The sequence below is a fragment of the Seriola dumerili genome, unplaced genomic scaffold, assembly GCF_002260705.1.
Source record: "Seriola dumerili isolate Sdu_G_001 unplaced genomic scaffold, Sdu_1.0 BDQW01000056.1, whole genome shotgun sequence".
Taxonomy (NCBI): Eukaryota; Metazoa; Chordata; class Actinopteri; order Carangiformes; family Carangidae; genus Seriola; species Seriola dumerili.
Window position 1 is genome coordinate 1,382,242 of NW_019174311.1, and position 15,243 is coordinate 1,397,484.

Genomic DNA, 15,243 nt, shown 5'->3' on the forward strand with positions numbered 1-15,243 from the left:
AAGCTAAACTATATTCAACTACAGTATATCCAGCAAGAGTAACAAAAATCAAATGAAAATCTGAGCAAAAATAGATATTTAAAAGATTTTTCTCATTTACATTTGTAACTCATTAGTTACATTTATCACTCTGCCCTCATATTGAAATAGCTAAGCACATTAGTCTCACAAAAGCATTTGTTAAGCTGCCTGTCAGGCTTTATTATTACATTCAGTGGTGTTGCAATTTTGAGTAGTAATGACTACAGAGTTTCAAATCAGCCTAGATTTCACTATAATTATAAATACATCTGTCTTGTCTTTCCTCCTCTTCCAGAGCAATTTAAGTTCCTTTCTGCTCTGTAGTTTGCCTGAACAGCATGACTTGTTCATCATTTGTTTTCCACTGCATGGCCAGTTGTTGGGAAGACATTATTGCACAGTGGTTTTCCAAGATTTTTGTAGTGTTGCACATTTTGTTGGATCATAGCAGACTAGTGTGCTTCACAACATCCATAATCTGAGTGCGCAATTATGCAATTTAGTATCTTTGTCTCCATTAGTTTTTATACTACTTTACATACATATATATATATATATATATATATACACACACACACACACACACAATATTCAAGGAATTTAAGCAAAGTTTTACCATCTGCTAAATATAAACAAAAATGGACACAAAGGTTAAACTGTTAGCAGCCTTTTTTCTGTATTGTAAGTTGGCCAAAAAGTTATTTTGCTGACATATTTGTTTAATAATAGCAGTTCGCTTCTTTATTTATTTATTTATTTTTATTAAGTAAGATAATTAAATAAGATTTACTCATTCATTGCGGTATATATAGTGGTATAATATATTGTATGTTAAACATTAGTTTTCTGGCATTTTGTAAAAACAGTAACATTACATGTCATTGTACATATGTAGCAAAATGCTATAGAATGCAACATTGTGTTCATTTCACTTTTAGGGACTGCAAAATCATTTTTGATCTACAAATTTCCATTTGTAATGTGCTTTCAGTTAATATTTTCAATGCCACATATTGATCAGTATACTGTACACTCACTGAGCACTTAAAATATTATATATATATATATATATATACATACATATATATATATGAATTTAGTTATAAAATCCTGCAGATCCAGGTCAGGAGCTTAAGTTAATGTTCACAACATCAGAATGAGGAAAAATGTGATATCAGTGACTTTGATCATGACCAACCTTGACGTGGACCCCCCCCCCGTCTCCAGATCTGGATCCAGTAGAATACCTTTGGGAAGTGGTAGAACAGGAGATTGGCAGCATGAATCAGCAGAAATGAGCAGCAGAGTCTCAGAGGAAAGTGCTCAGTGAGTGTATGTTCATGTGTAGAACACAAAAAGGAGCTATAGGCCAAGCCAATTATAACTAGTTATACTGTTATAATTGCGAATCTGCCATGAAAGAATTTCAAAGCACGTGTGCTTTGGCTACTTTTTAGCACAGCCCAAGACGAATGAAGCGCATGACTGTTGGAATCCAACATATGCTAATGAATTTAGTATTGAATAATGTAAAAAGGCCAAGCACACTCATCTTCTCTCTGATTTGGTTTTTATTTCTGCTTCCAGCAGATGTCAAGCTGTCCAAGCGGAGGCAGCCATTTGTGCCATATGCTCTGTGCAACCACACAGGATGTACCATGTGGTTTGCCACTCTGACTACAACCCCCACAAGGTAGGTGTAACTACAACTAAAGTACATGCACTACAAAGTGGAGTTAGAACATGTTTGACACATATGAAGTGAACCGGACAAGCAAATAGACCAGGATCCAAACTGAAGGTGCTTTGACTTGAACAAATCAGGAAGCTTAGTGGCTTTACCTAGCACATTAGCACATTTACCTTTAAAAAAAACAAAAAAAAAAAAAAAAAAAAAAAAAAAAAACAGCAACAGCAGTGAAGGAGCTGGAGAAAATAGTCATTTAGTTCAAACTATTTCATTTTGTTCAGCGTCATCCACTAGACCACGTTATTTATCAGATTTTTATTTCCATGACAGATGGAACCTGCTGTTTGTTGGATTAAATGTTTAAATATATTTATTCAGATTTAACGTGATGTGGATCAAGTTCTGCTGCAGCAGAAGATGAAGATATAAGTTAAACAGATCAAACAGAAGTTTATAGATCTAGATGAAACAGATCAGACAGATGATCTCCACTGGTCTAATGACCAGTCCTTGTGTTTCTAAGCCCAAGCTATTCTTTCTCTTCACCTGAAGAAACATTCGAAGTTCTTCAAAGTACTGGATTGACTGACCTTCATGTCTTAAAGTCATGATTAAGAAAGAAAGAAATTCCACTAATTAACTTTTGAAAAGGCACAGCTGTTAATTGAAAGGCATTCCAGGTGACGACCTCATCAAGTTCACTACATAATTCCATGTGTGTTATTTCTGTTTGTTCTGATGTTTTCAGTCTTGTTCTACAATGTAGAATTTAGTCACAATAAATAAAAACCGATGAACGGTAGGTGTAGGTGTGTCCAAAGTTTAGATTGGTACTGTATCTCTTGATGTACTGTAATAATGCATGTTACTGCATGTTAACATAATATCCATGCTCCCAACGCTCCCATTAGCTTTTGACATTGATCCCCGGCCTTTCTACTAGCACCACTGTGAGAACAAACATTTTCAGTTCTCCTACCAGTGATCTCTGAAAGATTTGACTATTTCTGGTATGAAGATATGTAGAGAACATTAAATTAGACATATGAAAGGGTTCTTCCCAGCAGACACTTTCAATCAGTGTAGAAACTGATCTCAGATAAATGTCTTCAGTTAAAACTATTCACATGTTTCCCACAGGGTGGCACTGTCACACAGCAGTAGTGCAGACTCCATCTCAGACTTCCATGGTCCAGGAACTGATGACACTCACAACATTAGCCAATGGAGAGAGGTGCTGCCTGGGGAGGAGATTCCCTTTGAGTTTGAAGCCCGAGAGAAACTCCGCCACCGGTACAGCTCTTGATTCAAATTCACCACACCTGTGGATGTAGTCCAGTGAATCTGAAATTGTTTATGAAACTGCTGACATGTTTAGCCATCATTCTCAGTGGTTTGTCGACATTTAACGTTTCTCTGCTTTGCTTACAAGATGATATGCACGGGTAATCTGCACACTGTCATTTAATGGTATAAGGTTTCTCTTTCATGTCAGATTTGTCTTTGTCTTAATTTCTCCTTTTTCTGTTATACTTACTAAAATGTGATAAATATGAATAATATGAATATAATCATTAAGGCTGAAATTTACTATAGCCTATTTTTAAGCAATTAAATGTAATTTATGTTGACTATGCACTATGCAGTGCTTTGGCCTGTGTAACTTAACTATAACACTCAGTCTAGTATAAATGGTGGAGTGGAGAAATGTTTTTTGTGTTCCTTTACAACTTCATTTCATAGATTATGATTATGTATCACTGATCCCTTTCTGCCTTGTCCTCTGCAGACACACTCATGAGCTGAAGCTGCACCAGCTGCTGGTTCGCGTGTGTGGATGGGAGCAAGTCAAGCCAGTGTCTGTGGACAAAGTGGGTGTTTTCTTCCGTTATGCAGCTCCAGATAGAAACAACTCTTCCAACACTGTAAGCATGAGTCAAAAACCATGTTGATAATCTGAAGGGTTCCTAACAAACTGGCCTGGAGTTTGACGTTAAACGTTTCTTTTTAAACATTTCACAGGTTGGCAGTCCTATTAGCAGGACCAACATCATCCACCCGCATGTTTATGTAAGTATGGCAAGTCTTGTCTTGTCTTGTCTAGATCAGGGAGCAGTCAATGACAGCAAGCGATTAGAAAAGTCTGTAGCCACAGTTGCAGCTGTTATGCTCATTATTCATCAGGATACCAAGCCGGTTTTTAAATAGTGGCCAGCATGAACAAATAAAGGCCCTGTATAATACACAGATCGAAGATGCTGCAAGTATTTTCAGTTAATGACATGCAGTAGTATGATGAAAATGATCGAGGGAGAGAGAGGAAGCAGTGCATTATTGGAGTCCCCACAGCAGTCTAGGGTGGTGGTTCAGGACTCACCTGAGCCAGCCCCCATTCTAGTCTTAGAAACTCTAGGAACCCCAAGGAGCCCTGCATTTTGAGAGCAGCGTGTTCTCTTAGGATAATAGGGAACTATGAGCTCTGTAAGATAAGAAGGTGTCTGACCATTGACAGTTTTGTAGGTGAGGAGGAGGATTTTACAGGGAGCTGATGAAGCCAACACAGAGAGATTTGATCTCTTCCTGGTTCCTGTCAGTACTCTGCTGCAGCATTTTGAATCAGCTGGAGGCTTTTCACTGAGTTATTGGGACATTCACTCCAGTCTAGAAGCAACAAATGCATGGACTAGTTTTTCAGCATCCTTTTGAGACAGAATGTTTCTAAAGTTTGACCAACCTGATTAGTCTCATCTGGCCTTATAGCACAGCTGGGTGTCATATGCATGGCAATGGAAATTTATGTGGATAAACAGGGAGAAAAGTCTAAGCACAGAACCTTATGGAAGTCGATGACTCACTCTTGTGTGCATAGAAGAGTCATTATTAACATGAACAAACTGGAATCTATCTGATAAGTATGACTCAAAGCAGCGTAGTGTATTTCCTTTAATGCCAATAACATGTTCTAGTCTCCTGTGATCAATGGTGTAAAATGCAGTTCTAAGATCTAGTAAAACAAGTATAGAGACAAACAAACCATTCCTGTGCAAATAATCACATAACTGGTTTGCAACAGCTTTTTCAAGGATTTGAGGAATACAGAAGAGGTTTAATATGGGTCTGAAATTTTCTAAAACATGCAGGTCAAGAGTAGAGGTTTAATTACAGCAATAAAAAACAGCAATTAAAAGCCAGTGGTACGTAACCTGTTAATAAAGATAAATTGATCAGATCTACAAAGTGTTGATTAAAGGAAAAACATCCTTGAATTGCCTGGTTGGAACAGGGTCTAGAAGACAAGACAAGAAACTGTTGAAAGCAGCTCAGAGAGATCTACAGGAGAGAAGCAGGTGTTACAGTCGATTCTAAGGCTCAACACAAACGCTCAGTATGAATTTAAACCTGATGGTGACTCTGTGTGAATCCCATTGGCCCCTCAGTTCTCGGCCCTGCCTCCTGTCAGAGTGGTGTTCTCCATCACAATGGAGGGCAGTGCCAGGAAGGTCATCACTGTGCGCTCTGCCCTCATGGTGAAGAACCGGCTAGATGTTCCCATGGAGGTCAGACTGGACAGTCCCTCTGCTCCTGACAGTAAGACATTGCTCCTTTTTATTTGTTTCCGTTCCATTTTAGGTCCCTATAAAATAATCAATCAATTAAATAACCTGTGGACTGGCTGGACCATTTTATTGTGTCTTATTTTGTTCAATTAAGATTTATATATTCTATGAATTTTATGTTATGTTTTTTTCTTTATTTAACTTTATTCAGTGTTCTTTCGTCTTTTCTAGTGTTTTTTTATGGAATGTAATTTTATCCTATTTGATTATATCTATTTTAATATTATAACCAAACTTAATTAAATATAACTATATGAAATTAAAGATTATATTGAATTACATTTTTATTTAATTTTGCTTAAAATGTAAAAAAAAAGAAAAAAATTATCATTTATGTATCATTTGTTTTTTTAACCTTTATTTATTTGACATATATCATATGAAATTAATTGATAGGATTGTTTTATTTAAATTACCATAAAATCTTGTTTTGCATGTATTTCATTTTTATCTTTATCTTGTTTTATATAATCATTTCATTGTCCTTTATTGCGTTGTCTTTTTTCAATTTAATCTTATCCTGTCTTATTTCATTTTTTATATTTATTGCATTTAAATATAAGTACTTCAAACTTCTGTTTTATTAAATTAATTATATTTAGCTTAATCCATATTATTTGTATTTAATGTTTCAATTATTTTTATAGATTTTGTTTTATATGATCTTTTTTGTTTGAATTTGTTTTGTTTTTTATATTTATATATATATTATTTGTTTATTTCTTCATTTAGTTTTATCTTATGTCATGTTGTGTTTTGTCATTTTAATGAAGTCAGTTGTGTCTCTGTACTGACAGAACCAGTGGTTCTGCCTCCTATCCTGCCTGGCCAGGCCTTGGCAGTCCCCCTCCACCTGACATCCTGGCGGCTACAGGCTCGGCCTAAAGGCTTGGGCTTATTCTTCTGTAAGGTTCCCATCCATTGGACCAGTGTGGAGCGGCAAGGAGAGATCAGCAGCAGTAAGAGGGAGTGTCAGTCAGCAGATTTTGATGATAACCTCAAGCGTAACTTCAGGTAAAAACAGTCACTGAGATTCTTTGTTCTTGGTTGTTTTCTTCCTCAAATGTGCTACCATTCCCCTCATTTCTCTGCATGTTGCAGGTTTTGTGTGGTCATCAAAAAGGAAAACTACCCAGACCAGCAGCCCGCTAAGAGAGTTTCTGGCAGTGCAAAGCAGATCTATCGACAGCCAGGCCACACCATCTACCTGCTACCCACCATGGTGCTGGCCAACCTGCTGCCATGTGACCTCAACTACTACATCAAAGGAACGCCCATCAAAGGCTCACTGAAGCCGGGAAAAGAGGCCATACTTCACGCAGCCGACACCTCACAGAATATGGAACTAGGTCAGGACTTTCCAAATGTCTGTCACTGAATTGTATTTCCTATCCATTCTCACTCCTGGTGTTAATGATGTGTGTCCTTCAGGAGTCCTGCTGGAGAACTTCCCCATGTGCAAAGAGCTGCTGATTCCCCCTGGGACTCAGAACTATGTGGTACGCATGCGACTGTACGATACCAACAAACGTCTGCTTTGCCTCACCATCCGCATCATCCTGCGGGCACAGGGGGCGCTGAAAATCCTAATTTCTGCCCCTTACTGGCTTATCAATAAAACTGGTAATGTTGTCTTTATTATTAAAAACTACACTTGCACAGATATCACAAGTAAATACCCAACTCAGTCATTGCTTTACATACTAAGTTCCCAGCTATCACTCCCTAAAGACATTTCCTCCCTCAGGTCTGCCACTAATTTTCCGTCAGGACAATGGCAAAGCCGATGCAGGGGGTCAGTTTGAGGAGCACGAGTTGGCTCGAAGTCTCAGTCCATTACTATTCTGCTACACGGACAAGGAGCAGCCCGCTATGTAAGTGTGTGCCAGAGACCAGACCACTCCATTTTTTGATCTGGATTGTACATAATGTCTTAGTGAGTGAGCACTGTTCTACCCAACAGACATCCTCCTGGTGTTTTTATTCATCTGTCCTTAAATTACATTCTCTCCCCGTCTATCTTGATCTCAGGTGTACTATGCGGATCGGGAAAGGAATCCACCCAGACGGAGTTCCAGGCTGGTGCCAGGGGTTCTCCCTGGATGGAGGGAGTGGAGTCAGGGCAGTGAAGGTTATACAGCACGGGAACAGGCCTGGCCTGATCTACAACATAGGCAAGTTGGTACATTCACAATCAGTACAAATAGATAGCACTAACTCAGCTACTGTGTGGTGTAATGATGTCCAACACACATGATTAAGATCAATCCTGTGTCCCATCCGATACTTGGGATTGGCCCTGAACTGGATGCTCAGACCACAGGGAAGATCATTTTAATGAGTTGGTGTTGCCTATTTAACTCTGATCAACTCTACACCAGAGAGACATTATGGAACAGCCTAAAAGTATTTATACAGGCCAAATTCCAATTTTGTTGATATTTATAGTTAAAAAAAGCAAATCCATCTGTGCAGCAAACAGACATGAAACATAAACAAAGAGCCTTTCAAATGTTAATGCACTGACATTACTTTTCATTTCATGACCTTTAAAAAAATTGTGATTGTGGCATTTACAGAAATTTGGGCACCCTGCCACTTGTAAAACACTTCGTTCAGAACTTCATTAACTCCTTTGGACTTTTAAGATAAGGAAAGAAAATTGTCAGCTGATGACATTTCCTGAGCTGATAAATTCTCTGACTTTTCAATCATGGACTCCCTTAAGCAACTGCCTGAGTATATGTAAATGACGCTGACTGCTTTATGAGATATCAAAGCATTTTCAGCTTGAAATGTACATTGTTATTTAGAAATGACAGTGAAGAGGAACTGTGGGAGTCAAGACAAAATTTGAAAGACCAAGAAAACGATAAGATAAAACTAAACGTGGGCTGGGTAGAAAGGCAAAGGAAAATCTCCATATGACTGCAGAAGAGCTGCTGGAAGGTTTAGCCGACACATGAGTGGTGGTGCACCATTCCACTGCTGATGCACAACAGGGAGGAGTCATCAGAAGGAGACTTTACCTGCAACCTCATCACAAAAACATTTGAAGTCTGCATAGCAACATCTGACTAAACCAGAGTGGTTTTAGAAAGTGCTGTTGACTGATGAAGTTCACATTGAGCTCTTTGGCCACAATCACCAAAGGAAATTGTAAGTTGTTCAGGATGGGAACAGTGGGGACACTGCACAGATTAATTCCATAGATTCCACTAAATATCAGCAAATACTGGGTGCAAATGTCATAGTCACATCAAAGTTGAAAAGAGGCTGGGTTCTACAACATATCAGTGGTCCAAAGCAGACCACAAAATCCACAATGAACTACTTGAAGAAAGACAAGCTGAAGCTTTTGGACTTGAACATCACTGAGAGCCTGTGGGGAGATGTTTAGATAAGCGGTGTGTATAAGACAGCCTGTGCTTGCCCAAACATTTGCATACAACTTAATAATGGCCTGCTTTGCTCCTGTATCTGCCATAGTTCATGACATCACAGTTTTCCAGCTTGTGTTCAGCATTGTAAAGTTAAAGGTTTAGTTTCCTGTTTACAGTAACTCATTCTTCAAAGGCATATAAAAAGAAAAATGCAATGAGCTAAATTGTAGTCTATTATAACTGATTCACAACCTCCAAAGACTCTGGTTGTCAAAGTTTTGATGCGTCCAGATGAATTGAATTTCTTACCTCTCCTGTCAGTAAGTCTATGAGTGGACTACATGATTTGGCATAAAGCAGCACTCCTTCAATTTCAAACTGTGTCTGATATTTTGATGCATTTACTGTACAACATGCAGTTTATCTTGACCTAAATTCTTTACTTTTGGAGATTAGAGCCAATAAAATGTTTTTCAAGCATTTATTGTTCTCTGTCTGATCAACACAGGCATCAGTGTGCGAAAAGGTAAAGGACGCTACAGGGACACTCACATAGTGACCTTTGCCCCTCGCTACCTGCTGGACAACCGCTCCACACACAAACTGGCCTTCGCTCAGAGAGAGTTTGCAAGAGGAAAGGTGAGGATCTCATTTTTCTGGTTGTTCTTCTGGCCTAATAGTTAAGACGCATATCTTCTACACTAATCACAGCATCTCCAATTCAAGCCAAGGACTTTGTTTCCCACCCTTCCTCTCTCTTTCACCATTTTCTGTCTGTATAGGGATACATTGCTTTTTCACCGCAGTAAGAGAAAATAAATATAATACTTAGTGACTAAGTAAAAGATGAAGTGAGTGATTCCAGTGAACCTGTACAATAAACTACAACTAGTTTCACCTACAGGGTTGGGCCAGTAAATACAATAATTCATTCATTCATTCATTCATTCATTTGTCCAAGGGTACGGCCAACCCAGAGGCTTACATCTCCACCCTGCCGGGCTCCAGCGTTGTCTTCCACTGGCCCCGCAATGACTACGACCAGCTGCTGTGTGTGCGCCTCATGGACACCCCTGACTGCACCTGGTCTGGGGGCTTTGAGGTCAACAAACCAAAGTCATTCCATGTCAACATGAGGTGAGCTATATACAACAACTGTTATTTATCCGTACATTATTATGTAATATTATATAATATTATATTATGTAATGTTTTTAGTCTGCCTATATGTTGTGCTACTGAAACTTTGTGCTGGGTGTTTTTTTCATGTTGTAAGGATTGATGAATTTGTAAAATAAATTCCACCAAGTGGGAGTGTGCTTTCACTGAGGTACAGTAAGTGAAGGATTGAGAGGTTTTAAATGGATCTTTGTTTGAACAGGGACACACTGGGGAACTGTTTCTTCCTTCGGACAGAGATCACCCTGAAGGGAGCCACCTACCAGATCTCCTTCACTGACACTGACCAACTGCCTCCACCCTTCCGCATTGACAACATGTCTGAGGTAAGCCACTGTGATGACAGCTTCATTAACATGACCTGTTACTAAGGGGTCAACATAATTGCTCAAGAAAAAAGAATGCCTGTGCCTGAATCACTAACTGGACCCCCTGATCTCTCTCCATGAACTCTTTGTCTTTGTAGTGTAGAATAACAGAGCACACTTTCATACTGTCCTCAAAGAGATCACAGACAGAAACTGATCGTATATCTTCCGGTTATTGGGGAGCAGCCTGTCATACTACTGCTCAGTATGTGTGAGGCGACATGGTCCATGACTCAGACCTCACAAAAGCTATCAAAATCATGTATGCCAACAGCACCACAGAATAAAGGAAAATGACTTATTTCTGTTTTTGTCATACTAAGCCATAATGATACTGATAATGATTTTGAACAAGTTTAAATTCTGAACATACCTGAGTGATGGTATTGTGCGTAGTTTTGGTAGCGAAATGCTAGCTTTACCAGGCAGAGTTTGCACTGAACTGAGTTCCACACAGAATGTTTTGACAGCTGTAGTTGTCTTTGGCTATGCATGTTTTTCCTGTTTGTAAAGCAGCATCCGATCTCACAGTGGCACATGCATTTTACCAGTGCCCAGTAGAAAGGGGCTCTTCTTCTTTTGTTGTTCAATGGCAGTTGACATACTCCCCTAATACATATAATAGATGCCATCGTTTTAATCCCCTCAGGTGCCTATCCAGTTCTGGCAGCATGGTGTGGCTGACATCCGGCTGCACACTGAGGTGAAGGCAGGCTCAGAGCTGGACTACGCCTGTGATGAGCCCACATTGCCCCCCTACCTCACACTGACCGTAAAGGGAGCTGGATCCTCAGAGGTCACAGCTGACATGAACTTCTTCAGAGAATACAACAAGCTCTACTACGAGAACTTCATCTACATCGCAGCCACACACACTTTCTCACAGTATGGACCAACGTCATAATGAACTAATAAGAATATCATTTTATATCATTAGGTTTTCTCATATAGAAAAGTTATGAAATTTGAAAAAATTATGAAAATAGGCAGCATCATTCTGTTGTTGCAGGAATGCTGAGAAGCGACCTGTTGGAAAGAAGCGTCTGGTGAGCTGTGCTGAACTAGTTCTTGATGTGGACACCAAGACTCAAAGGGTCATCTTGAAAAAGAAGGTAAAAGTTTTTAGTTTGAAATAACCCAGAATAAACAAACAGACTTTGATCTGTATGTGGTGGGGATCCCCCAAAAGTCACACCGTCTGCTTTTGTCTGAGTATTATTGTCATGCAAATTCAGAGGGGAAGAGTGAAAAAAGTAGCGCTGAATTGATCATTTGATTGATTAATTGTTGTCGATTGCTAGAAATTTAATCAACAACAACTTTAGTAATTTTTAGTCAAATAAAAATGGTCTGAATGTTCTCTAGGACTGCATGATATGGTTAAAAACAGTGAATAAAGCAGTTTGACATTTAAACTTCAGAGATTCACTGATGCTCTTCAGTGACACAGGACAGGACGTCTCCAGCAGCTGGGAGCTGAGCTGTCCAACATTTCCTCAGTTTGTTTCCCTGATAACTTCAGATCCAGACGTCCAATGACTAAAATCCTTCATCTGGTTCAAATATAGAGCTGTAAACCACCAAGGTGTAAAAAGTGTATGTGGCTTAAAACTAGATAAAAGTCAATGTTGAGCTTCTCTCGGACAAACACACTGACACATGATCATAGAGGATATGATGTCACTGACAGGCAACCAATGAAACGTTACCATGATTAAAATCACAGATTTCTCTAGTTTGAGAATTGATGGAAACATTTGGGATAATGGGATAATTTTTTGGGATAATCAAAAAAATGTAAAAATAATGACTAGTATTTTTTAGACATTTTAATGTGGAAAAGTTACATCTTATAACTTTAAGTGTAGCAATCGTGAAAATTAAGCATTCTCCAAAAATCACCATAATAATACCAAATGGATGTAGAAGATGCAGTTACTTCACATAATATTTATTATTTTATAATTTCCAAACAACGGAGGATGATTTTTTTTCTACACCAAATCACAGACCTTGTCTTTTTCTGTACACGTCTTCTCCAGAGCTCAGTTCTTACCGTCTTCTCCTTACAATGTCAGGAGGGTCACTTTTTTTCTTTAAGTTATTTTTATTCCGATGGCGATAGTGAGAGAGAAACAGGAACGTCAGACTGGATGACATGCCGCTAAGGGCCCCATCTACTGCGGTTAGGAGTAAGCCTTCATGGTAGGCGCTCTGCCAGGTGAGCCACCAGGGCGCCCCAGGGTGCAGTATGAACAGTATGAACAGTACTGCTTATATACACAACTCTGCTTACTTAAGTAGACTATTATTCAGTTGTTTTCTTCTACTGTGTCAACTCCCTGTTCTCCTGCCACAGAGGAAATAAATTCAGGGCGAGTGGAAACCAGTTCTCAACGTCTCCCAACGTATACGTATATATATATATATATATATATATATATTATAATTAAAAATTCTCATTAGTTGGGGGCACCTCTTCTCATCATCATTATTGAATGAATTTATTGATTATTATGACCAGTCTAATATCAGAAGCCGTGACTTCTTGATTCAATGGTTCTCCACACCCTTCTTCAAAGAACACAACTCAGCAACACAATTAACTATACTACTATACAGGGTAAATGCAATGTCTAATAACCATCAAGATGAAGGGAAACTGATTGACAGTTTTTCTAGCCTGAAAGTTGAGCTGATTATCCAAAAAAAGAATGTTATGGTGAAAAGAATAATGTAAATTAAAGCTTGGGTGCTCGGGCCCTAATAAAAGAAGATTCATTCATTGCAGCCTATGAAATCAACACTGAGACATAACTGAATGTGTACCAACATTTACGTTAATTGTTGTGCAGGAGCCAGGGAAGCGCTCCCAGCTATGGAGGATGACTGGGACTGGTATGCTGTGTCATGAAGGCTCGTCTCCACCGCAGAGCAAGCCAGCCCAGCCACGCCCACTCGACTCCTCTTTGGTGCTGGACATCGCAGGGCTTGCAGCCGTTAGTGACAACAGGTTTGTACTGTGTGCAGTTGTATGGCGCGATAAGGTTTACACAACAGATAATTCTCAGGAATCATTTACAGTCAATTTTGGACACTGGACCATAAACTGAAAGGAAATCTATCATGAAAAATTGGATGTAAGAGGGGTGTCTCGCCCTACCTGTTCTTCTTTCCCAGTTTTGAGCCTTTGATGTTGAGGAGGCCAGACTCACGCCGCAGCACCACACAGACATGGTACTTCAGCTCGGGCATGCTGACCTGCGGGCTTCCACGGCTGGTAGTACAGGTGAGTACACCAAGCTATGTTGATACAGTTGCTTCAGAAAGTGTTCAGAACCCTTTGCTTTTTTCACACTTTTTTGCACATTAAATTTTTATTTTAAGTGAGTAGTCTGCATTTTCTTATTCACAATGACAAACTGAAAACATATTTAACCTCCTAAGACCCAAACTCTTGCATGGCGTGCATTTTTAATTTCTCTTTGCTATTTAGGCTGATTGGGACCTGATGAGTGTAACAACAAAGAATTATGTTTTTACATGATGTAGTTTCTGAGAAAAATGATGTCCACATATGAGGACATTCGTCTTCAATTTAGATAGAAACCAATAAAGTCACAGTTGAGTAATTATGTAAAACTATTTATTTGGTGCCAGAACACAGCAGCATTTTCCTGAGTGCAAAAACAAAATGAGACGGAACAATTGTGCCCCTTTGAGCAATATGGCTCATTTGAAGTACTGTAAAACAGTTGCAGAAAGACGTATGTCTGTAACAAAGATTTTCAAACTATTTTTTTTCCCCATTGGAACATGTTTACACCTATGTGTGAAAGGCTCTGTAACAGTTGCGACCTGCCTGTAAGCAGAGGAAAACCTTGCATGTACCACACTGCACTCGAGTTTTCCCTGAGCAGCCTTTTGCTCTGCAGCGCGCTGCATTCTTCAAGTTTACTGCCTCTGGCAGATGTGCATTAGCCCTCCTGCGGATTGAGACATGGGGGACTGCCTTCACTGGACGCTTTTTCCCTTGGACTAAAATGTCTGGGTCATCTTCCGGCTCTGAAAAGTCAGAATTGTTGTTGTCATTGTCACGCTGAGTCAAGAAGGTCATGGCCACTTCCATTCGAAATTCAAGGAACTGCATGATGTTTTTCTTTGGTGTGACACATACAGTGAGGTCCTTGCGGTACAGTAGCCAGCCGTTGGCTAAAGCCAGATCTGTAAAGTGCATTAGCATCCTCAATGTCCATTTCTTTGTATGGCCATTCATTCGATAGTAACTCATCAACAAGGTCAACTCCACCCATCTTGGAGTTGTATTCATGGACAATACTTGGTCGCGGGATGGTCACATATCGTTTCTGTTTTTTGTCCCATCTCTGGCAGGTGTTTTCTGGCTCTCTAGCATGAACAGCAGACATCATCAATACCGGTTTATTGTCATACCACTTTACCACGCAAATCTTTCCATCCTCAGTGGTAACTTGTGCTGAGGTACCTCTTCCGTCCTTTTTCATTTTTTTGTCAGTTGGTAGCTTCTGCACTGCTGCAGCGACCCGATGCCTCATAACTGTACCAGTCATATACATCTGCTTCTTAACTAACAAAACTAAGTCCCTTTGTCCACATATGTGGACATCATGTTTAGCGGCATGGTAAATCATTACAGTTCCTAACTTTTGTAAAATTTTACTTCCATAACAAAGATTGAATACTTTTATACATATTTGAACAAGAATCAACCATGAAATTTGATTGAATTTTTTACCAGGGCAGGGTTGGGATCGGGAGTGGCCATTTGAACATCTGGGTGTGTTGTCTGCTATCTAGAATCTAATCTGTAATGTGTTACACTCTTCTCCCACCACTAAGTGGCAGAATAATGTCCTCTAATGTGGTCACCAGGCCCTTGTTGAGAAAAAGTTAGTATTGTGGTCTAGAGAACCCAAAATGTGACGTCCACATATGTGGACGCCAGG

General features: G+C 39.4%; 1 protein-coding gene across 1 annotated transcript in view; it reads left to right on the top strand.

Annotated features, from left to right (window-relative positions):
• The window catches only part of vps13d (vacuolar protein sorting 13 homolog D), a 90,505-nt gene that overhangs the window by 55,350 nt on the left and 19,912 nt on the right, over positions 1-15,243 (top strand). The window contains exons 40-56 of the mRNA XM_022741902.1: positions 1,609-1,714; positions 2,852-3,004; positions 3,501-3,636; positions 3,734-3,781; positions 5,149-5,299; positions 6,126-6,342; positions 6,430-6,677; positions 6,760-6,951; positions 7,076-7,202; positions 7,360-7,502; positions 9,220-9,350; positions 9,673-9,848; positions 10,093-10,216; positions 10,908-11,143; positions 11,268-11,370; positions 13,114-13,271; positions 13,439-13,547. Coding sequence (XP_022597623.1) covers positions 1,609-1,714; positions 2,852-3,004; positions 3,501-3,636; positions 3,734-3,781; positions 5,149-5,299; positions 6,126-6,342; positions 6,430-6,677; positions 6,760-6,951; positions 7,076-7,202; positions 7,360-7,502; positions 9,220-9,350; positions 9,673-9,848; positions 10,093-10,216; positions 10,908-11,143; positions 11,268-11,370; positions 13,114-13,271; positions 13,439-13,547 — 2,558 coding nt within the window. The remainder of the gene's footprint in view (positions 1-1,608; positions 1,715-2,851; positions 3,005-3,500; positions 3,637-3,733; positions 3,782-5,148; positions 5,300-6,125; positions 6,343-6,429; positions 6,678-6,759; positions 6,952-7,075; positions 7,203-7,359; positions 7,503-9,219; positions 9,351-9,672; positions 9,849-10,092; positions 10,217-10,907; positions 11,144-11,267; positions 11,371-13,113; positions 13,272-13,438; positions 13,548-15,243) is intronic.